The 25,027-nt window shown below is 37.9% G+C and overlaps 1 protein-coding gene across 2 annotated transcripts in view; it reads left to right on the forward strand.

The window, feature by feature from the left end:
* The window catches only part of LOC141404051 (neurobeachin-like protein 1), a 285,955-nt gene that overhangs the window by 63,936 nt on the left and 196,992 nt on the right, over positions 1–25,027 (forward strand). For both annotated transcript variants that reach the window (XM_073987297.1, XM_073987298.1), the window contains 2 exons: positions 20,183–20,332; positions 20,479–20,636. In XM_073987297.1, coding sequence (XP_073843398.1) covers positions 20,183–20,332; positions 20,479–20,636 — 308 coding nt within the window. The remainder of the gene's footprint in view (positions 1–20,182; positions 20,333–20,478; positions 20,637–25,027) is intronic.

Consider the following 25,027-nt stretch of genomic DNA (forward strand, 5'->3'; position numbering starts at 1 on the left):
TTGGCCGATGTAACCCATCTTCGAACTTAAACTAAGTTTGGACAAAATATTACGAAAGCCAAATTTTGGACCCAATCGGCCAGCCAGACAGACAGACAGACGGACGGACATTGCTAAATCGACTCCAAATTGTCTGAAACACATTTCGTCCATACTGGAGGTCTAAATCCATTATTTTGATTAGGTACATTTTGCCCGTATGAAAGTGTATATACCCTCGTTAGCATAAATGCTGAGGGTATAAAAAAATCACCGGAGGGATTTTCATATAACCCGAGGTCAAAGTTCACATTTTTTGGGTTTCCCGATATTGCTTGGAAAGCGCGAGTCGTATCGGAATGGGACTGAAGATAATTTTTTAGCAGTGAAAATTCTCTACAAGATTGACCTTTATGAGTTTTCCTAGGATTTAAAATTTTGGAGATATTGAAGTTCAAATTGGGACAATTATAAAACAATGCCATGACTGCAATTTCCCAACATAAACTTATATGTATATCGACGCCTCCAAACAATAGTATGCTAAGTCGACTTAGCATGTTTTCAAGTTCTTTACATTTTTATATTTAACGTCCTTTAACTTAAATTCTGTCAAATTTTGGTAATAATCGGACAATCCGAACAGAAGTTATAAACAAATATTTACTTAGCATAGTACTGACGGTCAAAGAAATTTCCAAACTTTTAGAGCTTGTCCTGCAAAATTCACTGTTCAGAATTAGCAAACTATTATTTGGAGGTGTCGAACGTCCTTTAACTTAAATTCTGTCATATTTTGGTAATGATCGGTCAATCCCAACAGAAGTTATAAACAAATACTGACTTAGCATAGTACTGAAGTTCAAAAAATTTTCCACACTTTGAGAGCTTCTCCTGCAAAACTCACTTTTTAGACTTAGCATACTATTATTTGGAGGTGTCGATATTTAAAAAAGTGGTACAGCCTAGGAAAAAATTACACAAGCCAATCTTGTAGAGAATTTTTACAGCTATAAGATTTTCTCAGGTCCCATGTCGATAAGACTTGCCGTATTCAAGCAAAATCGCGAAACCCTAACAAAAACCTAAAAAAAGGTAACCTGAGCTTATTTATCCAAAAAATGGTACAACATGGGAACAAACCATAAACGTCAATCCTCTAGAGAATATCGATAGGACTTGCGGGTTTCAAGCAAAATCGCGAAAACCTAAAATAAACCTAAAAATGTGAACTTTGACCGGGACTTAGTTAAAAATCCTTATTTCGATTTTTTTCTTGTTTTTGGATTTTTCTCATCTATCAACATTGCTGTTTCAGAATCCACAAAAACATCCCAGATGTATGCTTTTTTCACTTAAAGTTAGATAAGGCGCTCCGTGCATGACATTGTTTTTTAAGGAGGCGATACAGTCAGTCCATTGTCCCAATTTGAACTTCAATATATCAAAAATGGTAAATCCTAGGAAAAAGTCATAAAGGTCAATCGTATAGAGAATTTTCACTGCTTTTCTTTAGTGTGATTACGATACGGCTCGTGGAAACCTAAAATCCGCAAAAACTTGCCAGGTGTAAGAACCTTTCATTCATATTTAGTTAAGGCGCACCGTGTATTTCAATAAAATTAAAAAAAGTATTTGCAGGGATTGGAACAGCATAACTGATTTTAAGTGCTGCGTGTGGGTGGATTGCGGGGGAGCCTCGTATTCTAATGACGATGACTACTCACTGAGGGTTGTGTTCTTTCAGCATGCAGCAACATAGTCCCTGGCGTAGTCGACGAGTCCAGAGCAACCCTGAGATGCACCCACTCCCGACATCTATTGCATCTAACCGAAGTTTGAGTGTGGAAGATGCGAATGTGCCAAACCGAGCACATCCAAATTGGTCCTTGGGTTTTGTCCCGGCATGTACCAAAATATTTCTGAGCAGACATTAATATGTCTTCTAAATTAGGCTCGATTAAGGACTATATCGGTCCAGTCCTTCACACAAAATTGTTTTGCAATTTTTTTCGGGGACAAGTTCATACATACTTCTTGAAATAATGACACAAGAGCTCTTTAAAACCCTGCCGGCACCAACTTGCATTGCCGGTATTAGATCTGTCCATAGGTGAAAGTCCCCACAGGGTGTCGGTAAAGCCGACTGTAACGTTTTTACTTGTTCAAAGAAGTGCTTACACCTTTTTCAGATGTAATTTGAATTATTTTGAATGTAATTTGAATTTCATTCCTAATTCCTAACATTTCATTTGTAATTCGAATTATTCCATTTGAAATGTGAATTATTCCATTTGAAAATGAATTATTCCATTTGTAATTCGAATTATTTCATTTGTAAATCGAACGATTTAATATGTAATATCAAAGAAAAATGATTCGAATAACAAATGGACTAATTCAAATTACAAATGGAATAATTCGAATTACAAATGAAATGTTACGAATTACAACTACAATGTTTCGAATTACATCTGAAAAAGGTGTAGTGACCAAAAAACTTATATTCCGAAAATTATGGACATAGCTCCAAGTTTTGGTATAGCCCCTATATAACGGTACCTCCCGATTTACGTTATATTGAGGATTTTAGGTACAATATTTAACCGATCTATCTGGGTGCCACCGTGGTGCAATGGTATGCACACCCGCCTTGCACCAACATCAAAACTTTTCAACGGTGGCAAAATACCCCTCAGTAATCTTGGCAACATTTCCTGAGTATTTCAGCCATGTAAAACTTCTCTACAAGTGGTGTCTTAACACACGCCGTTCGGACTCGGCGATAAACAGTAGGTCAAATGTCATTGATCTAATTTGAATCGGGGTGCACTCAGTGATATGTGAGAAGTCTCCCTTGTCCCATCTGGGATGTTTGTGGAACAATTATATTATCTGTAGTTTGACATTTGAGGTTCCCTTCATTAAAATGTTGAATATAGTTCCACTTTTTGGTATAGGCTAAAGATGTATAGTTCGCGAACGACCTAGTTCATTTGAACGATTCAGTGTAAAGAGCGACTGAACTAGTTCAGTAAATGTCGTTCGTTATCGTTCATTTGTCAGATATCAGCTGATTGAACTATACACCATACATCGTTCGTTGATTCGTTTGTTTTGCTTATATCGTTCGTTCTTGCCTAAATGAAAGCGACGGTAAGAGCGCTCGCATTTACATACGACAGATTATCATGATTTTATTTAGGTATATGAAGCTAAATGCTTTTTGTCTTTGTTGCCAACTGAACAGTTTGAAAATATTTGATGGCAGTTAATTTTTTTTCGCATCGTTTGATTGGAATATTTTCATAGCATTGAAAAAATCGTGTTTAAGATCGGCTAATCAGATACGCATTTTTTAAAGTATAATTATGTCTGTATCAAGCAAACACAGTGACATATGGTTGCATTTTAAAGAAAATTGACCAGTCAGAGCAAAGTGCTACTATTGTCAGGCTTCACTTAGTATCGCTGGAGGATCTCACGGCAATTTGAAACGTCATATGAAGACAAGACATCCTTTAATCCCTTTGAGCCTAGAAAGACAAAGTGTGGAACCCGCAACTCAAAATGTTCAAACCGTAAACTTGGAATCCGATTTTGTTGATGGGGAAATGCCGACCACGAGCGCTCAAGCGAGAAACCAACAGCAAAGGATAACACAGTTTATTCGAAGACCAGTATCTATAAGAAAAGTAGAACAGATCGACATGCAGGTAATGATGATGGTAGCAAAGGGACATCACGCATCAAAAATTGTTGAGGAGCCTGAATTTAAAAAGCTTATTGAATCTGTGTCTCATTGCCCGGGATACACTTTGCCAACTAGACTGACTCTCTCCAAGAACTTACTACCAACAATTTATAACGATATTTTAGTCACAGTGAAAGAGTCAGTAAAATCAGCCACAGCCGTATGCCTCACCACGGACGGGTGGACCTCCAAAACCAATACATCGTTTATGGCAGTAACCGCTCATTTTATTGACCAAAATTGTGTTCTGAGGTCCTACCTTTTATCCTGCGAACAATTTTGTGAAGACCACACAGCTGAAAACTTGGCACAGTTTTTGAAAGACGTAATAACTAATTTTGAAATCAATCAAGTTGCAGCTATTGTAAGTGACAACGCTTCCAATATAACAGCGGCAATACGTATGGGGCAGTGGAACGGAATAGGATGCTTCGCCCATGCTTTAAATTTGGTTGTGGAAGCTGGGTTAAAAGATATAAGAGAAACTGTGACAAAAGCTAAAAGTGTCGTGGAGCATTTTCGAAGAAGCTCTAAAGATCTTAAAAAGCTTCTAAACAATCAAAAACTTTTGGGTCTTCCTGAACTAAAATTGAAGCAGTCCGTTCCTACAAGGTGGAACTCAACATACGAGATGCTGGAGAGGATGTCGTTGCTAAAAGATGCAGTGGTAACGACGCTTTCTTTAGTCAAGCCTGATTTGCAGATTCATTTTGATGACTGGCAAATTATAAAGGAAGCAATAGTAATTTTAAAGCCATTCTATGAAATTACTCTGGAAATTTCATCAGAAAAACAAGTTACACTTTCTAAAGTCACCGTGTTGTGTAATATTCAATCGTTTTGGGCCTTATGAAAAAAACCCTCTATATGCACAAAGCACAATTCTTGATCCAAGATTTAAAAAAAGAGGTTTCAAAACTAATCAGACTTACGAAAGTGCCCTTCAAATGCTGAGGAGTCGAATTAGTTCCATACGATTGCCACACGAGCAGGAACATGTTGAACCCCAAGCTACACAGGATTCCTCACCGGAAGGAAACTCTGAAATTTGGTCCGCTTTCGACCAAGAAACAAACAGAATAGTCCATTCCGAAAACAACACAGCAGCAGGCATTCGTGAATTGGACAAATATATTAATGAGGAATATTTGGACCGTAAAAAAGACCCCTTGGAATGGTGGTCTGAAAGGAAACATTTATATCCTAGAGTGTATTCACTTGTTATTAAAAGGCTTTGCGTAGTTGCCACTTCAGTGCCCTGTGAAAGAATTTTTTCCGGGACAGGACAAATTATAAGGGATAGGCGGACTCTTCTTAAACCCGAAAAAGTGTCTGCCTTAATTTTTCTTCACAATAATATGTGAATTTGTATACATATATTCTTATTTATAAGTCAATTTTATATTCATTTGAAGGCTGAATTCCATTTTTATTTCATTTACATTAAAATTGTTCCTTTCATACAATGGATGTTAATCAAAGTACAGTATGCATAAGCATGTAGTTTAAATTATATATTTAATAATATAATGAAATTATAGATTTTCTTTTTGTTTTTACATAAACTAATAAAAGGATCATATACATATAATAACATTGTATTTTATTCACTGCTTAAATTAAAAAAAAAAATGCTTTAAATGGATTAGTACAATTATTTAAGGTTACAATGGGTATAGGTAATGGAATTACCGACAAAAATGGGTAGATTAAACAAGTGAGCAAAAGCTATAGTCCGGACAGAATTTCACTACAGTTAGTGCTTATAAAAATGTTTAAAATTTACTGGTAAATTCATTGTAATTCTAATAGTTTTCGTATACGGAAATATTGCACCGTTTGCTATTTATTGTCTCCATACACAAAAAAAAAAAAACAAATTTCTATTTCCGCACATCATTTCTTTTGTCCTAATTTGTAAATCTTAAACCATGAACCAACCATATATTCGTTATTTGTTTGGGAACAAGTTGAGTTCACCAACTAAGCTCGGATCGGGATGAAATTTTTTACAGATAGGTTTCGTCACCCTGATCAAAAATATGTATCACATTTGTTGCGGAAGTCCACACATCCCGAGATAATGGCTTCCGAAGTTCCCTTATTTATATAAGGTTGACGAGACCTACCTGTAAAAATTTTATCCCGATCCGAGCTTAGTTGGTGAACTCAACTTATGCCTTTGTTTGTTTTGTTAAACATTTGTAACATTCCATGGCTTTGATATCCTTTACATATCCAATTCCTTTCGTTTGGGTATCAGCTAGCTGCTCCTTGCTTAAATTATTATTGTTGATTTTCTCCAGCTCTGATGAATCATGAGTGTGATTATTTGCACTACATATTTTTTTCTACAATTCCAGTGGTAACATAAAAACACAAAATCATTCTCCGCATTCTTTTATTCCTACAAAATGTAAAAAAATTAATAAATATTTCCTTAATTCTCTTATTTGTACTTACCATTTGTCAAAATATTCTTTTTATTATTATTTACATACTTCCATTCATTTATATTTATATCTCCATACCACAAATGAAATGACAACAGACCATTCACTTAACGAACTACGAATCGTTCACTGAAAAATTCTCTAACGGTGAACGATTGAACTAGTGAACTAAAAGAACGACCTAGTTCGTTGAAAAGAGCTGAACTGAAAAGAGCGATCTTCAAAAAGAGCTAAAATATACAACTCTAGTATAGGCCCCATCTAAGCGAATCTGCCGATTTTCGAATTATAGAACTTGATTACTATGATATTTTTGTGGTGGCAAAGGCCATAGTTCCATAGGTAATTACGCAGAAACTCTAATAACACCCATGCCGGTACCTACTGACATTGACCTATGCACATCGTAATATTTCTCTGAAAGTTTGAATACGGTCTATATCGGACAACTCATTATAGCATTCTCCCTAACAAAATGTGATTAATAGGAGCTTTAATCGGCTTTTAACATGCATTTTCTCCATGTGAAGCGTCTATCCCCGCGATCCCACTGTCAAATAAAATAACTACAATACATGGAATATTATGTCGTTTTCGTGTTCATAAGTCGTAATTGTAAGGTTCAATCTGCTGCTCGCATGTTAGCATCACACATTCAGCTAAGCATGTTTTTAAGCGTTTCCTCGCTGGATTTGTACGTTTGGTTGCTTTGCTATATAGCCAATTTCTTGCAGAAGAAAGAAATACTTTTAAACGACTGTCATCTGAATTACTTATGCAGAACACAACAGGCATTTATGTTCGCAGCTTTTTTTGTTTGTTTCATTGTTCGGGTTGTTGTTTTCTTCTTCTTCTTGTCTTCCATTAGTTAATAGATGTCTGCATTTATAATTGTCATTTTTGTTGTTTAGTACTATGAACAACTGACAGTTTGTCTCACTGATTAACTTCTGTTATTTCATCAAATGCATTTTACTTTGAGAGAGTATGAAGTAATTTTTGTGTTAAGCGAATTCAATAAGCAACGACTACAAGAAAGCCTATAAATTGTACTTAAAATTCCAATATTTCTGGGACATTTAATATTACAAAAAAAAAAAAAAAATAATAATATTAAATAGTGCAATCAAAATAAACATGCGTGTAAGGGGGAAATAGCAAAAATTCCCACAAAGCTGTATTTTGGTGGAGAGCTACGGTTGTTATTAGAAGCAATAACCTTAAGATCACCACCAAAAAATAAAAATTTCCCCAAAAGTGCAGTTTAAGGGCATACATATCTCGTATTGTTTTGAAATTTTTTTGCTCCAGGTAGTCCTCGCGGCCCCGTTTTAAAAATTTTACCGAAGGTATTCCTTATGTGTAAACAAATCCATTTTCCTGACATAATGGACCGAAAGCTAGAATAAATCCTACGGTGACCGATTAAAATAGCTGTAGGCAAGGGTAAATATCAAAAGTAGTGGGTGACATTGGTCCCATATTTGCACATGGTAATCCGAAATGAAATCGAGTACCTTATTTGATGTGCAAGTATCGGATATGCGTAGGATTTTGTAATATTTCTACTTATCTTTGATATAATTCGAAGATGGTGCGTATCGGTCCACTCATTACAGTACTTCCCCTACTAAAGTTAAAAAAAATTTACCAATATAAGTGAAGTTTAAAGTCTGTTCGAGGATCCATTGACAATTTTTACCGAAGGTGGTTCTCTTGGTCCTGTTTAGTTTATGATTTTCGTGGGCAAGTCCATGCTTCCTGACATAATGGTCCAAAAGTTTCGAGTTATACGATGATCAACTCAAATTAAAGGCATTCATGGACAATGTTCGTCCATTCCTTCAGGTATATTATCCGCAGAATTTTTAAACATTAATCATAAAGTCTGGAAACCCCCTTAAATACATAATTTTAGGGAAAACAGTTTTGGTTGTGTAGTCGGTATTCGAATGTTTCAATTCACACAGGCTGAGGGTATATTTCTGTCGGCAAATCCGACTGATACCTTTTTACTTGTTTTCTTTGTTTTTTTTTTATCGCATAATGTTTCATAAGGTTACCACGCTCAACCTAAGTCGTTATCGTTCATATGGGTGAATATGCGGGACATGTTAGATCACTACCTTTATCGGGCGTTAAGGTAGTTCCCCAAATGACACCACGGGAAGTCAGTGTCTACAAGAGGTGGGTTAGTATTATTTCTTGGTATCTTACATCCTGATACCTGACTCCAAAACCACCGCCCAAGTGGTATTCTTGCAGTACAAGAAGGATTGTGTTTTTGATACAATAGGCCTGTTCGATAACTTCGCAAGTAAAAAGTATATGCAAGTTCTTGCAACTACTTCGCATTTCTCTTTTACTGAACAAGTTTGTTATCGAACAGCATTTTGTAAAAGTTTTACAAATTTATACAAACTTTTGAGTTATCGTACAGACCTAATGTTGATTGTGTCTGTTAGCTGTTGCTGTTGTTGTAGTAACGCAAATATGTTCGTTCGTGTATTATTTCAGTTACTCTGTATTCAGCTGCATCCTGGACTGGGTGCGTCTATAAAGAATCAAGAGACAGGTTAATATGAATTGAGGCGGCTGCATCGTCCGGATTTTAACTGGACCAAAACTACTCGTGTTTGCCTTGGCAGCTGGCGTTCTTCTGCTACGATGAACGGGAATATGGCTTGTAATACTGTTGTAGTATTATGTATTTTCCGGAATCTAAGCTGGGCAACTGGAAACAGCTTCTCATCTTAGAGAGGAGTAGTACGAGGGATAAACGATAACTATCTGGTCTAACAATGAAAACGCGAATATTTACCATCAAAAACGCGGTAATTGTTTTCTTAAGTAGCCTCCAGCATGATTTATACATTTTTTCGTGCGCTTAAACCTATTGGCGAAGCACATTTTCCACTCCGAATGAGACACCTCCAAAGCATGGTTTTTGAAAGCTTTTACAGCATCTTCAGGCAACAAAAATCGTTGACCACGCCTTTTTTCTTGATGTGCTGGAATCAAGTAAAGTCATTGGTTCCCCAGTCAAGGTTGTACGGCGGATGACCCATCAATTCAACGTTTTGTCCGGTCAAACAATGAATCGATGTGTGAGAGCTCATATTGTCATGATGCAGAATGATTTGTCTTCTCTTGTTCGTGTTTCGAATTTCTCAGGAGACTTCAGGCAAACAAATTATAGTGTACCACTCAGAATTAACCGTCCTATATTTCTCAAGCCGTATATTCGCCATACGGTCAGGTTTTCTGAAGAAACAGGCAACCTTTTGTTTCGAAGAGCTTCTTACATGAACAACTTTCGTTTGATTTGGCTCGCTTTCGATGACCCGACCGGCCGATTCCTGCTGTTGTTTAAGGCTCCTAAGTATATATTCTAGATTCGTCGTCTGTGGCAATCTTATGAAAGTCGTTTGAAACATCGCGATCGATTTTATTCACAATTTTTTTGAACCAATTCACAGGAGCATTTTTTGAGCGTTTGTCTAATTTGGCTGTATCTAAAGAGAAAAATCCATTTTTGCGGCCAGGTGTTTATGCAATATCAAATGTTAGTTGGTGGAAGAAATGCCCAAGGATGCCTCTATCTCACGGTACGTGAATGGTGATCTCGCATTATCCGTTCATATATAGGATGGTCCTTTATCGACATACACATATTTAATTTGATCGATACACTTTTGCGGTTATGATCCACGTCGAAAATTGTGAAAAAATCTTGGACGAAAATGTTCACAAGTAAATTCCATTTTTTTTTGCAAAGTGATTTTTTCAAGTCACAACACTTAACATGGTCGTACGACAAACTGTCCTGAGTAAGTCTAGGCTAAAAAATGTCAAAATTTCCAAAAAAAACTTTTAAATGGCGCCTGACAATACGCGGTGTTGCCTAGGCCAAGTAGTTTTTGTGCAGTCCTCGTACCTCTAGAATCTTTGCTACTACTGGCGACTGGCCTATAGATTCACCTCTGCTGGCATCCTTTCCTGGCTTCAGTAGCGGGACCAACCTGCCAACTTTTCAGGTTTCTGATACAATATGGGTAGTTTTCAAATAAACAACTCCGATTGCTTAAGAATTACCATTGAGATTACGTATGAGCCCAACGCTTTGGATGATTTCGCGTTTCGGATGACGTTTGCAACATCAAACATCGTAAAATGTGGTGGTACCTATTTGGCTGGGAGGGGTCTTCTTATACGACGTAGCACATTCCTCTTCGCTCTATCACTCTAGGGGTGCTCTATAAACTGTCGCTTAAAATAACACACGCACCTATTCGGAACAGTTACTGTCACGCCCTTGAAAGTAACAGCTGTTATATCGTTTTATCTTACGGGATTCGAGAGTGATTTAACCGTTGCCCAAAATGTACTTAATCTTGTAGCAATTTTGCATTGCTTCATGTGGTATTACCACCTTTTCCCGTTAATGTTCGCTTACTAACCTATTGTTTAAAAGAGTATGTTGTTGGGTTATCAGGGTTCTCTGCTGGGAAACTCGTTCTAATTTCGGGTATTCGACCATACCCGGAAAGTTCTCTTAGCTACCCCAAAATCAGAGGAAATGGACAGCTTTCTGAAGCGGTGAATGCCAATCAGCACTCTAATGGTTTAGAAGAGTACTGCATTCAGAGAATATAAAGTCGGGTGATGATGGACGATGATAGAAACGTGGTATGTGCGATGCGTAGAAGCGTCTTCATTCACCGTGTCAAACGTGGAGCTACCAATTTGCTCGTCCATCGCTGTATTCCTCTGGTCATTACCTAGGACAGATTGCCAAAGGCCATGATGAGTATTGAAGTCCCCTAGCACCAAACGGTCATTACTTACTTACTTAGCTGGCTTTTACAGAACATTTGTTCCATAAGCCGAACTAAGAAAAGATCTCCAATCCTCTCTGCTGTGCTTTCCTCATCTGGGATATGTAGCTTTCAGATGTCTCGTTTCACTTGTTCGTTCCAAAGAAGCTTTGACCTTCCAGATCTGTGTGAACTTCCATGCGGCTCGTATTTATACGCCTTTTTGGCGGGTTCATCATCACTCATTCTTATAACATGGCCTAGCCGTCGCAATTGTTGTATCTCCACACGTATAACAGCTTGTTGCCCATACGACCATACGTCGATATTCGCTGCCAACGCAGATTGGCTCGTAGATCTTTCGAAGAAATTTTCTCTCGAACTCACCAAGCACTGCCTTATCTGCTTGCGCAAGTACCCATGCTTCGGAACCATACATTACCACAGGCAGTATCATTGTTTTGTAAAGAGTTGCTTTTGTTTGACGAGATGTGGCATTATTCCTAAACTGCTTACTCAGCTCTAAGTAGCATCTGTTGGCCAACACTATTCTTCTTCGTATTACACAACTTATGTTGTTTGTTGTGTCTATGGCGGTGCCGAGGTAGAAAAGGTCCTTTACTACCTCAAAATTGTAGGTACCAACATTCACAGATGGTGCGAGATCTGTGGACGTATTATGCATCGATACCATCAACTTGGTTTTATCGCCGTTTACTGCCAGACCGACTTTAGCAGATTCCCTTTCGACTTTTGCAAAGGTGTCACTGACTTCCTTTACCGATCGACCCATGATGCCAATGTCGTCGGCATAAGCAATTAACATATGGCTGTTTGTGTATATTGTTCCACTTCTTTTGACCTCCGCGTTTCGTATGACCTTTCCCGGCAGGATGGCGAAGAGATCACATGACAGGCCCTCTCCTTGTCTGAAACCTCTTTTGGTAATAAACTCGTCGGAGAGGTTCTTTTCTATTTTAACTGAGGATCGAGTATCAGTTAATGTCATCTTACAAAGCCTAATGAGCTTTGCAGGAATAACAAAATCAGACATGGCTTGAAACACCTTTGAATGTATGGGCCTTTAGAAGGCTGTTTTAAAATCGACAAAGAGATGGAAGGTGTCGATCTGCATTACTTGGGTCTTTTCCAGGGTTGGTCTCAAGGTAAATATCTGGTCAATGGTGGATTTTTTGTCGCTCACACAATATGCCAGATACTATTTTATATGCAATAGGGAGCAGACTTATGCTCCTGTAATTGGATCACACAGTCTTATCTCCCTTCTTGAGGACTGGACATAGGATGCTCACGTTCCAATCTTCGGGTACGCATTCTTCCTGCCAGATGGTGCTAACTAGCTGACGCATACACCTTATCAGCGTGTCGCCTCCGGATTTGAACAACTCGGCTGGTAGGCCATCGGCTCCTTTTGTCTTTTTATTCTTCAGCCGGTTTATTGCTGTCTTTACCTCATCTTGGCCGGGAGGTATACATTCAATAAAACAACAACATCCCATACGGGAAAAGGGAGACTTCTCTCATATCAATGAGTGCACCCCGATTCATATTTATCCCAATGATATGGGACATACTGTTTATCGCCGAGTCCGAACGGCGTGTCCTAAGACACCACTTGTAGAGAAGTTTTTCAAGACTGAAATACTCAGGAAATGTCGCCAACATTACTGAGGGGTACTTTGCCACCGTTGAAAAATGTTTGGTGTTGCCTGGTCGGGGGATCGAACCACCGACCTTCTGCGTGAAAGGCGGGCGTGCATACCATTTCACCACGGTGGCATTCAATACCATCTTGAATGCCAGTAGTTTGGAAAAATGTTCTTTCCATATCCCGAGCACACTATCTGTATCAGTTACCAAATTACCTTGCTTGTCTCTACAGGAGGATGAGCCTGTACCAAAGCCATCAGTTTGATGTTTCACTCTTTGGTAGAACTTTCGGGCCTCATTCTGGCTCCTGTACATCTCGATTTTTTCACACAGCCGCTTTTCCATTTCTCTCTTCTTCCTGCGAAAAAGACGTTTCCCGTCCCTCCTTTTCTCCTTATACCTCTCTCGTGCGCTACGCGTTGCTACTGATTGTAGAGTATCCCTATATGCCGCATTTTTCCCTTCGGTAGCAGCATGACACTCCTGGTCCTACCATGGATTCCTTGGTGGTGGTCTCTGGTATCCAAGTATGGATTTAGCGGTTGTTTGCATGGAGTGGGCAAAATTTTGCCATTATGATGATATGTTATCGGGACGAGGAGTGCTTTCATTAAGCAATTGAGCCAGTTGAAGGAATATGCTGTGGCTATACATATGTTGTGTTTGCAGCTTACCGATGTCCAACTTCCGTGTTGTTTCTGTTCGTGCTTTATTTGCAACGTTTAGACGGGTATGTACCTTTGCTGCAACAAGGTATTGGTCCGAGTCTATGTTTGCTCCTCGGAACGATCGTACATCCAACACGGTCGATGAATGTCTTCCATCTATTACAACGTTATCAATTTGATTTATTGTTCTTCGATCTAGAGACAACCAGGTGCCCTTATGAATATCGAGATGCTTAAATCTGGTACTACTAACTACCATGGTTTTCGCCGCTGCGAAGTCTATCAGCCGCATTCCATTGTCAGATGTTTCACTATGGAGACTGAATTTCCCGACTGTTGGGCCAAAGATATTATCCTTTCCTATGTTGGCATTAAAATCGCCTAGGATAATTTTAATGTCGCCTAGGATAATTTAACGGTCATATGTTTCTTATAGGCGCTCATAAAATATATCTTTGGTCTGTTCGTCCTTCTCTCCGGTTAAAGCATGAGCGCAAATAAAGCTAATGTTGAAGAATTTTGCTTTTATCCAAATTGTAGCAACCCGTTCATTCTCTGGTGTGAAGCTGGAGACCAGATGTTTTAACCTCCGACCAACTACAAAACCGCAACCAAACTCATGCTTTGTGTCATGGCAGCCATAATACAGTGCGCCAACTTTAGGTGTTGTTGTGACGCCTTTCCCAATTCATCGAAATTCCTGTATGGCAGAAGCTACATCGGCCTTGTACTTTTAAAATACATCTGTCAGCGCGTAAACTGCACCTTCTCTATAAAAAGTGCGAACATTCCAGGTGTAGATTCGCAGATCATGGTCCCTAAAACGTTTGCGGGGGTCGTCAACTTTAGTGGGGTTTGTTTTTCGTTTCTTTCATTTTTTCATAGTAAACTGCTTGTTTATGGGGGAAGGTTACTAACCCAACTCCCAAACCCAAATTTTTAACGTTCTTATGTGTGAACGCGCGGCACATGTTAGCTCACTACCTTTAACGGGCGTTAAAAGCAGCTCCCCAGGTGACACCACGGCGAGGTCAGTGTCCACTTGAGATGAGAGAGGGACCAAGATAAATCCGGAGCTTTGCCATGTTAAATCCGGTCAGTACCGTTCCTTGGTATCATTCATCCCCTACGTCACCCACCAGACGGTCATTGCCCTCTTAAACCAATATAGGGCCTATAATGCAGGGCATTGTTATTCATCGGCGGTATGTACCCAATGTGTTTAAATCAGGGTTGCAGTATCTTTGCAAATATACCTCTCTTAAGATAGTGCTTTTGCATAGTCAGATGTGCACTGGTGGTAATCATAAATTCTTCTACTCCTGTTTGCCTGATGTAGTGTGCACAATTTAAAAAAAGTTTCTTGTAATGCTTGTTGGTGGTGGTTATCCGCTTAATTGAATCAATCATAAATAAACATTTTACAGTCACTGCAACATGGAATTATCTGCATTAAATTGTCACATGATTTTTTTTGATGTTCGTGTGACTAAAAGTTTCCGGTACCCAAAGAAAAACATAATGTTTTGTCACTGTGTGAACATTGACTAAGTCCTACCTACGTCTTGACAATAACACCCACACCTCCCACTCTGCTACTGGTTTTGCAGATTCGTGTGTTTGGGCACTGCTGTGCATCTTCTTGAAGATGACAAAATAAGTGTGGTAATCACAAAACTGGTTTCTTCTTCATCCAACAACTGTTTTTCTTCTTCAACGTCGTAAAATTTGCTCATTGTTGTTGTGTTCATTGTTTATTTCCTGTTTTGTTATTGAACTTGAACTTGTTTATTGATGTGGCAGCAACGGCAAGCAGCACCGGCAAAAGCAACTGGAATAGATTGCTGGATGCTGCAACAGTGGCAATAACAACTGCAACTACTCTTGTTGTTCTTGTTTATTTTTAATATTGGCAAATGTTTTGAAGCTGATCTTCACCATAAAAATGTGGCTGCCAACGTTGCAGCAGCGTTTGCTACTGACTGAGGCCAGCAAAAGCAACTCAAAGCGTTCGTTCATTCATTCATGCATCTACAACATTTTCAAGGAAGGCAGTTTTCTTCATTTTCCTCTGCCCAAAATGTAACCAAATGAAATGGAAGGTAAACTAATGGAGTGCCAATATTGACGCCAATCTTGGAATAGCTGTTGTTGTTGCTGTGTTACTGCCTCAATGTGGCATGGAAATGTTAACACGAAATCTGGATTTGCTGGTTTTGTTTTTCCTTTGTATTCCTTGGATCGATGGTTACTACTTGATTTTGAATTGTTTGCCTTTGATTTTCCAAGCTTCTTTTTTCTCCAAAACCAATAAAAACAAATGTAGTGGTAGCTTATAGTTGGTTTCATGAAGTTGTGGCACGAACGTGTCTTGAAACCATGGCCATATAAATTTGGCATATGAAAAATCTAGAGTTGATAGAGTGGGGAAATTCGGTTTGATTAAATTATTTCTTATTTATTTGTTGTTGTTTTTCATTGCATTTACTATTTGTGGGTTTTGCCTGGCTTTCTTTATTGCTGCAGTTGTATGTTGTCGTGACCACCAGTACGAAGAAATTACATAACTAAAGTTTTTCTGTTTGGTTTTTGTGAACAAGAATTCACAGCAGACCTTTGAATTTAGTGAAAGGTTTATTGCTTGAAGTTTATATGCTGTTTATATTAGAGCTTTTTGCAGGGTTAACCTTCTTTGAGAGGATTTGTTTGAAATATAAGCAATGGAATTGACATTTAAAACCCAGTCGGTTTGTTAAATCCGGTTATATATAAACGGGGTATTAGTTGGTTTTTTATTTTATTTTTTATTTTTTTTGTTTGAATGTTTATCAACAAGTTTCCTTAAAAATACGAAATAAACAAGTAAAAAAGTAGATATACCCACTTTCATCTATGGATAGATCTAATACCGGCTACACAGCCAAATGATGTAATTAGGATGTGTTCAGACTTTGATGGACCTTTTGGTTCATACGTCCCAAAAATATGGGTTTGAATTAAAACTCAAATGTGTTGCGTAGGAGGTACCTAACGGATTGAACCGCATTGTCCATTTTGGAAGTGGATCATATTCAGTCATTTCAGTTGGTCACTGCTGCAAGCAGGACCATAAGAAGTTCCTTCGGAAAAAATTCCAAAGGATCGTCGAACAAACTTTAAACTGCGCATAAACAAAAATATTAAATATTTGTGAGGAAGGTTCCTTAACGAATGTCAAATTTTTGAACTTGAATCGTATCGCGCGTACTATTTTAGTGAATATTTTTAAACATTTGTGGAAGATATGCAAAGTTTGGACAAACGCAGTAGAAGCCCAGCAAACCAAATGTCGAATGTCCGACACATCTGAACAAGTTCGGTTGCAAAACGTTCAGATTCCGTTTCAGTTTCTAAACGAATTAGTTCAGATTTTTTCCGTATTCTGAGCGAATATCGGAAGTAAATTTCCCTTCGAATATACCAATGTTTTTCTTCCGATTTCGGTACGAATTCGGAGCGAAATGTCGTCACTTTGTGTATGTATCTAACAACTAACAACAAACGGTGGGTTTCATTTTAGTTTGTTGTCGAAAAACAAAGTGGTTGATTATAAAATTCGCATATACAATTTTTAAATATTTTAAATATAAATGCACATAGAATAATCCAAGCCTGTGTTGATAGACTCAACATATTCGTTCCCAAAGTTTACATTGTTCTACTATAACTACAAAGTAATAACAACAGCGAAGATCATTACAAACTTTTGAAATTGCAATATTTCAATAAATACATAACAAAGAAAAGTTGGTCAATAAAAAAGAAGGTGTCAGAGAAAACAATTTTTGCTTCGATATTCATACGACATTATTCCTAGATCGTTCAGAAATCTTCACGAACATTCGGAAGGTACATCCGATTTTTATACGACATTATTCCGAAATCGTTCAGAAATCTGTACGAAGTTTTGGAAGAAAAAAATCCCCCATCCGAATTTCCCAAGGATTTTCTTCAGATATCGTTCTGAAATCGGACCGACGTCGATACGATTTCTTTCCGACATTTCGTTTCGAAATTATGTAAACCACTTTCGTTAAGATATCGCTACGATTTCGGATCCGACAACGTACATAGCGTCCAAATTTCGTACCGATTTCGTTACGATGGTCAATAAAAAAGAAGGTGTCAGAGAAAACAATTTTTGCTTCGATATTCATACGACATTATTCCGAAATCGTTCAGAAATCTCTACGAACATTCGGATAGTACATCCGATTTTGATACGACATTATTCCGAAATCGTTCAGAAATCTGTACGAAGTTTCGGAAGAAAAAAATCCCCCATCCGAATTTGGCAAGGATTTTCTTCAGATATCGTTCTGAAATCGGACCGACGTTGATCCGATTTCTTTCCGACATTTCGTTTCGAAATTATGTTAACCACTTTCGTTAAGATATCGCTACGATTTCGGATCCGACAACGTACATTGCGTCCGATTTCGTACCGATTTCGTTACGATGTTGGTACGATTGGTTTGCTGGGTGGTTCCAGAGTTGTCGTGCGCACCAGCCAATACATATGGTGGTCCTAGAAGTAGTTACAGATTTCGTGCGATTTTCTCAGAAAGTATGGGCTTGCGCTTAAAAAACGTGTACCGTCGTAATAGGGACCCCGAGTACAACCTGATGCAAAAAATCAAAACAATTTGAGAGGCCTTGTGGGAGGTACCGGAAAGAGTGGACCGATATAGCCCAAATTCGAATCTGATCTATGACTGGTAGAAATATTACCATGTGCAAAGCATGGACCACATCGGTTACTCAATTCGAGAGTTATCGTGCGGACAATTTTAGCGAACATTTTTGAACTTTGTGGAGGAGGTACCCGAAGGGGGTGAACCGGTTCGAACTTGATCTGAGTTTGGACAAAATATTACGAGAGCCAAATTTTGGACCCAATCGATTGATCCAGACAGACGGACATGACCTCTCTCCTGGCTACGTCGGTGCTTCAGACTTTGACTCTTAAATAAATAAAACTAGTAAAAAAGTATCAGTCGGCTTGGCCGACAGAGATATACCCTCAGCCTGTGTATATTGAAACAATGTTTTCACAAAAACGTATGTATTTAGAGGGTTTTAAAAATATTGAACCGACAAAAATGTTGACTAGGATTAAAGAGAAAAGTTTTGCGGAGGAAATACTTAAAGGAATGGATCGACATGGACCATTATGGAAGTGGATCTCCAGCAAGTACATATGGTGTCATAGGGGGTTTTTACACCCTTCGGGCTGTTTGCTCAAGAAGTGTGGATTTGCCCCTGAAAAAACTTTTACCATCGTAATTGAGGCAGCGAATGCAAGTTGCTTCAACAAAAACCAAAGTGATTCGATAGCAGGTCTTAAAGTGAACTTATCCGAAATTTTGTTTGGGAGGTACTGGATGAACTGGACAAATATAGTCCATATTTGAACTTGATCTATATCTGGTAGATATATTAGGATGTGTAAAGTATGGACCAATTCGGCCACTCCCTTCAAAAATTACCGTACGAACAATTTTTCCGAACATTTTTGCAATTTTGTGGGGGAAGTACCTGAAGGAGTGGACCGATATGGCTTATCTTCGAACTTAAACTATGTTTGGACAAAATATTACTAAGGCCAAATTTTGGACCCAATCGGCAGATCCGTTCGAGAGGGGTTTTTTGCACCATTCAGGCTATTTATTCATGAAGTATGGACTTGTCCCTGATGAAGCTTGTACCGTCGTATGGAGGGCAGTGAATAGAAGTTGTTACAACAAAGATCAAAGCGATTCGAGAGCTGGTCCTAAACTGATCTTATCCTAAATTTTGTGTGGGATGTAACCGAAGGAGTGGACCGATAAAGTCCCTGTTCCAACCTCATCTAAGTCTGGTAGAAATGTTACTATGTGCAAAGTATGGACCAAATCGGTTTCTCTCTTCAAGAGTTATCGTTCGCACAAATTTTCCGAACATTTTCGAACTTTTGTGGGGGAGGTACCGGAGGACCGAATCGGTTGATCCGTTCGAGAGTTATCGTGCGATCATTCCGGCCAGCGGCTGCAACCTTAGTGCATGTAAACCTGGTGATTGGACTGTTCCACCAGTGTAAAACTCGTGTTACATTCTCCTTATTTCCTGATTGTGCCTTATCTCACCCACGGTGTGACCAGTCCCGATATTTATGGTATTAAAACTCGTAGTAGTGTCGACTACAAAGTCTGACCAGAGACTCTTTTCAGCTGAAAGCTAGACCTTAACCCCTTACTAAGAGTTAAGTGAAGCCCATTTGGTACCTGTTTCAGAGAGTTCACCAATCACCGCTTCTGATGTTCGGGTAGCAAAAAGGATGTTCTGGAACATGATCACATCTGCAGCCGCTCAGTATATACCTGCTGTTCGAATACCCGAAGAGAGACCAAATTTCCCAGCGGAGGTGACGAGATTAGCCAATGAACGTTATGAGCTCCTCGAACCCTGGAAGAAGGACTAATTCGAAGATGTTCGCAAGTTATTTTAATAGACAGTTTGGTGAGCACCGCGGTAGTGAAAGGCCAAGAGAAGAGTACTACATCGCACTAGATCTCTGCCGAGTATCGCCCGTGACAACGATTCTTGAGGCTTTACTCCTCCCCAGCGTGAGAACAGCGATGCTTCGTCGGCGTGGTCCGCGAACATACATTATATGTGAAAACTTAGTTTCTTCTTTGATTTCGGCTATGTTTGCAAACAATTAATTGACAAACTGCATATAATTCTACATATTCAATAATTTTATTCATATTTCTATGTAATATTTGAATCAAACTTTAAACTGAATTTTCTTTCTTTTAGATTCAACCATTGTATGATTCATATCAACGTGATGTTGAAATCAATCTTTGGGAACCAATTAATCGCTATTGGGCCGAATGCTATGAAGCATGTAAGGTGGCATCAAAGAAACGCAGTACATTCCAAGCTGAGAATAGAACTCTATTTCAAGTAAGTAGGAAGATTTACACCAACCGAACATGCAATGCAATGAAATAATCATAAATTAAAACAAAAACACAAAACAAATACAAAAATGCATATCTTAATGGCAAAAATATTTCAAATGCCACCAAAAAAATGTTGTTTCTTTACAGAAAAAAATTGTCATACCCTGGAAGGTGCGTCAAGTTGAAGAAACTACACGTCTGAATGCAGCTGCATTGCAGCATAAACGACACAGCAGTCACATAAAGAAAAAATGGAAATGTGCCAAACGATTCCTGTATGGACCTCGTGGTCCCTGGTTTACGGGGTAAGTACAGACAGAGCCTTACTTATTACCATTATTACGCTGGATTGTTAATTAAAAAAATTTCACTCGAGTGAAACGTGCAATGTAAAGGCAATTAAAGAAAGCTTTGTAACATTGTCACCATTGGTGTAATAATACACCAATGCGATTGTACAACAACAAGCAAAGTGTTAAAAACTGTATAAAACACACAAAACGATATATAGCCTAATAAAAAGTTGTGCGAACAATTAATGTTTCCATTTTAATAAAAATAAGACACACTGGTTTCAAAAGTTAATTTAATATCAAATATTTAATATGTATTTAATATTAATATTTTAAATTTTATATTTGTTTGTATTTTAAATTTTATGTTTTATATTTATTGTTGCCTTGTTAGGATCTGTATTGAAAAAGTGAATTCTAGCTTAGTCCCACACATTTTGTCATATGTTATATTTTTTTGTATTTTATATCTTATAGTTTATAATTTTTATTTTATATTTCATGATTTATATTTTATTATATATTTTATATTTTATGTTTTATATTTTATAATTTATATTTAATATTATATATCTTATATCTTTTTTACATTTTGTATTTTATATGTTATATTCTATAATTTATATTTAATATTATATAATTTAATTTTTTATATTTTATATTAAATTTATGTTTTACATTTGATACTTATATACAGTTGAACCGCGATTATCCGTGAATCGATTATCCGGGAACCTCCATTATCCGTGATAGAAAAGAAATTTTGGACTTTGCTCCATTTCCTCTATTTTTCGTTATAAACTTCATTACCCGGCATTAAAAGAACACTTTCCAATTAATTTGATTAAGCGAACAAAAGGTAAACAAACAAAAACTGGAAATTCTCCCGTATTACACAATTTGTGTATTTATGGTATCACAAAAACCATGGGACAAAGTCAATTCAGATGAATCTGATGATGATGATATTAAGTATCTTTTATTGTACGATACTATGCCATTTTTACTCCAAAATATGTTCAGTCTGCATAAAAGCATTGCCTCCATTATCCGGGAAAATCGATTATCCGTAATGTCTCCGGTCCCGACCATCACGGATAATCGAGGTCCGACTGTATTTTAAATTTTATGTTTTATAATTTATATTTAATATTATATATTTTGTATTTTATATTTTTTTAATATTTATATGTTATATTTTATATTTTTATTTTATATTTTATGATTTATATTTTATATTATACTAGCGGACTTTTCCAGAGAGATTTTCCAAAATTTTCTTCCGTAAAGACCTTCTCCTCGAAAATACGAATAACTGACAAAAAATTTTACAGAAATAGGCCTAGCCGTTCTCATTTTATGAATTACTATACATTTTTTACACCATTTTTATATATAGATATTTTATATTTCATACTTTATATTTTATAATTTACATTTAATATTATATATTATATATTATATATTTTTTAAAGTTTATATTTTATGTTTTATATATTTTATATGATATATTTTATCATTTATATTCAATATTATATATTTTATATTTTTTATATTTTATACTTTATATTTTATGTTTTATATTTAATATTATATATTTTATATTTTTTTATATTTTGTATTTTATATTTTATATTCTATATTTTATACTTTATTTTCTATATTTTATATTTCTTATATTTTATATTTTATAATTTATATTTAATATTTTATATTTTTTTAATATTTATTTTATGTTGTATATATTGTATTTTATATTTAATATTTTATATGTTATATTTCATAGTTTTATGTTATTATTTTTATTTTATATTTTATATTATATATTTTATATTTTTTATTTTATTTTTTATGTTTTATATTTTACTAGCGCTTCGTAACCCCGTTTTATCGAAATATATATGAATTAACATGTGTACATTTATGTTGTTCTTGTTGTTGTAACAGTGTTTTTATTATGTTTATATGTTCGTTCCTCTGTTCAATCTGGGTCTATCTCCAGTTCCAGAAAAATGGCTGCTTCGATGGGATGTAGCCACAGATCCACTGGAGTTAGATGGATAGGTTTGGCGGGGCAGTTAAAAATGTGTTGTGTGCCGTGCGGGCCCATGCCGCATGCAACTGCGTCCGTGTGAATGCTATTCAATCCTGCTTGATATGCTTGTTGATCTAGGGGTTCTCTCCTGTATCGTTGGACCTCTCCCTCTAGAGCTTGGATATCCTTCCTGATCTCCCTGAATGGGCCGGGCCTACCCACAAGATGGTGATTGGGATCGCTCACACGATAACATTCAAGCAGGTACTGCAACGAAAGCATCTCATTGTGTTGCTTTACAGGAAGAATTTTTGCCTCCTCATGTAGATGGTCCACTGAAGATTTGAGGAGGCACCCTGTCGCTGTTCTCAGGGCGGCATTCTGACAAGTTTGAATCTTTTTCCAGTTCGTATCACACAATCTCGGGGACCAGACTGGAGCCGCATAGCTTACCACAGACCGACCCAAGTGCTGCCGGCCAGGGACTTGAGGACCTTGTTCCTACTTTTCAACTTGTCGCAGATAGCTGTGGCGTGTGCGCACGACGTGAATGTAGTGTCGAATGTGACCCCTAAAATTTTAGGGTAGTTTGTGGACGGAATTCTGCTACCGTCGACAACGACATTCAACTCACGTCCAAACTGCGCTCTCCATGTGGTGAACAGAGTGGCTGTAGATTTTGTGGCGCAAATCTGCATATTCCCCGAATGGAAAAAGGTGGTAAGATCGGTTAAATAGTTGTTCAGTCTCTCACAGATGTCATCAGGATAGGTACTCGACGCCAGGCTCGTGCAATCATCCGCATACGTCACGATCTCAATGCCGTCTGGAGGGGGTGGAATACAGGAGAGGTAGAGGTTAAACAGTTCCGGAGATATCACCCCACCTTGGGGAACTCCCTGTTTCACTCTACGGGGTTTGGACTTCTTATTCCTGAATTCCACGTACGACTGGCGTTTCAAGCTTGGCCGGAGGGTTGTCTGCTCAATGTCCTCAAACAGCGTGGAGTGCCTCACTGTATCAAAGGCTTTTGATAAGTCAAGCGCCACCATCACTGTTCTATCGCATGGCCGTCTCTGGTTGAGTCCTTGACAAATATGTGTGGTAATGGCGTGCAGAGCAGTTGTCGTGCTCTGCTGCTTACGGAATCCATGCTGATGATCGGCAACTTGATAGCTATTTCTGATACTGGGAAGGAGCAAGGCCTCAAGTGTCTTTGCTACGGCTACAAAAGCGAAATCGGTCTGTACGATTCACTTTTGCTGGCATCCTTGCCTGGCTTACGTAGTGGGACCACCCTGCCCTTTTTCCCGACTTCGGGAACAACGAGGGTGGCTAGCGACAAGTTGAAGACTTTGGTGAGATACTCGACTCCCGGCTCATCCAGCTGTAATGTCACCCTGTCAGGAGAGCGGTCCGTTTTCTTAAGTGAACTTTGGTGAACCCGGGACAGCTGATTTATGAAGATTCTAGTCAAGTAGGCAACCCTTAAGCATTCCACATGATCATGGAGGGAAAGAGTTTTTTTGTTGTTCGAGGAGAGTCAGTCTTGAAGTATCATTAATCGAAGTAAGCTCGAAAAGTATACATTTTACGGTGGTGACTATAAATAAAATTTACCGGTTATCTGAATCGAAACATTTAACTAGAAGCTGGTTGTGAAAGGTTTCTCGGACAGTATTGTTTATTTGATAACTAAAAGTGATCGTGCATAGATATTATTAACACTCAATCAGTTGCACAGCCTTAACCTTTGTGTTAATTCTTCTCGATTTAATAAACTTTCCTGGAACTAATGTACCGGTCTTTTGTGCAAGAATCATCTTATGTCACCAAGAAACCCTAGATATTCGGGTATTGCAAATCGGGGGTGCTATTACGATCCAGTCCCGAGCCGGTAGGAGTATGTTAACTCGCCAGACCTCGGGAACTCATATTAGGCAGTAGCCTGAATTCCTATACCTAGATTACGGCACGCTAGTACAGTCAACATCACACAGTACAGTCTACCTTCATCAGAGAATCCAGCACAGTTAGCCTACTGCAGTACCGCCCATTGCCATGAGTATATTCAACGTGTGCTAGTACAGTCAACATCACACAGTACAGTCTACCTTCATCAGAGAATCCAGCACAGTTAGCCTACTGCAGTACCGCCCATTGCCATGAGTATATTCAACGTGTGTTAGTACAGTCAACATCTCACAGACAGTCTACATTCATAAGAGAATTCAAATTCAGCACAGCAGTACCGTCCACTTCTTTAAGCATATTTTATGTTCGTTAGTACAGTCAACCCTCATGTATAGTGTGCTACCAGGTCTTTTGGAATAAAAGTTCAGCAAAGCATAGCCCGGAAAAGCCATAA

Source organism: Musca autumnalis, unplaced genomic scaffold (genome assembly GCF_047663935.1).
Source record: "Musca autumnalis isolate F117 unplaced genomic scaffold, ASM4766393v1 scaffold_4, whole genome shotgun sequence".
NCBI lineage: Eukaryota > Metazoa > Arthropoda > Insecta > Diptera > Muscidae > Musca > Musca autumnalis.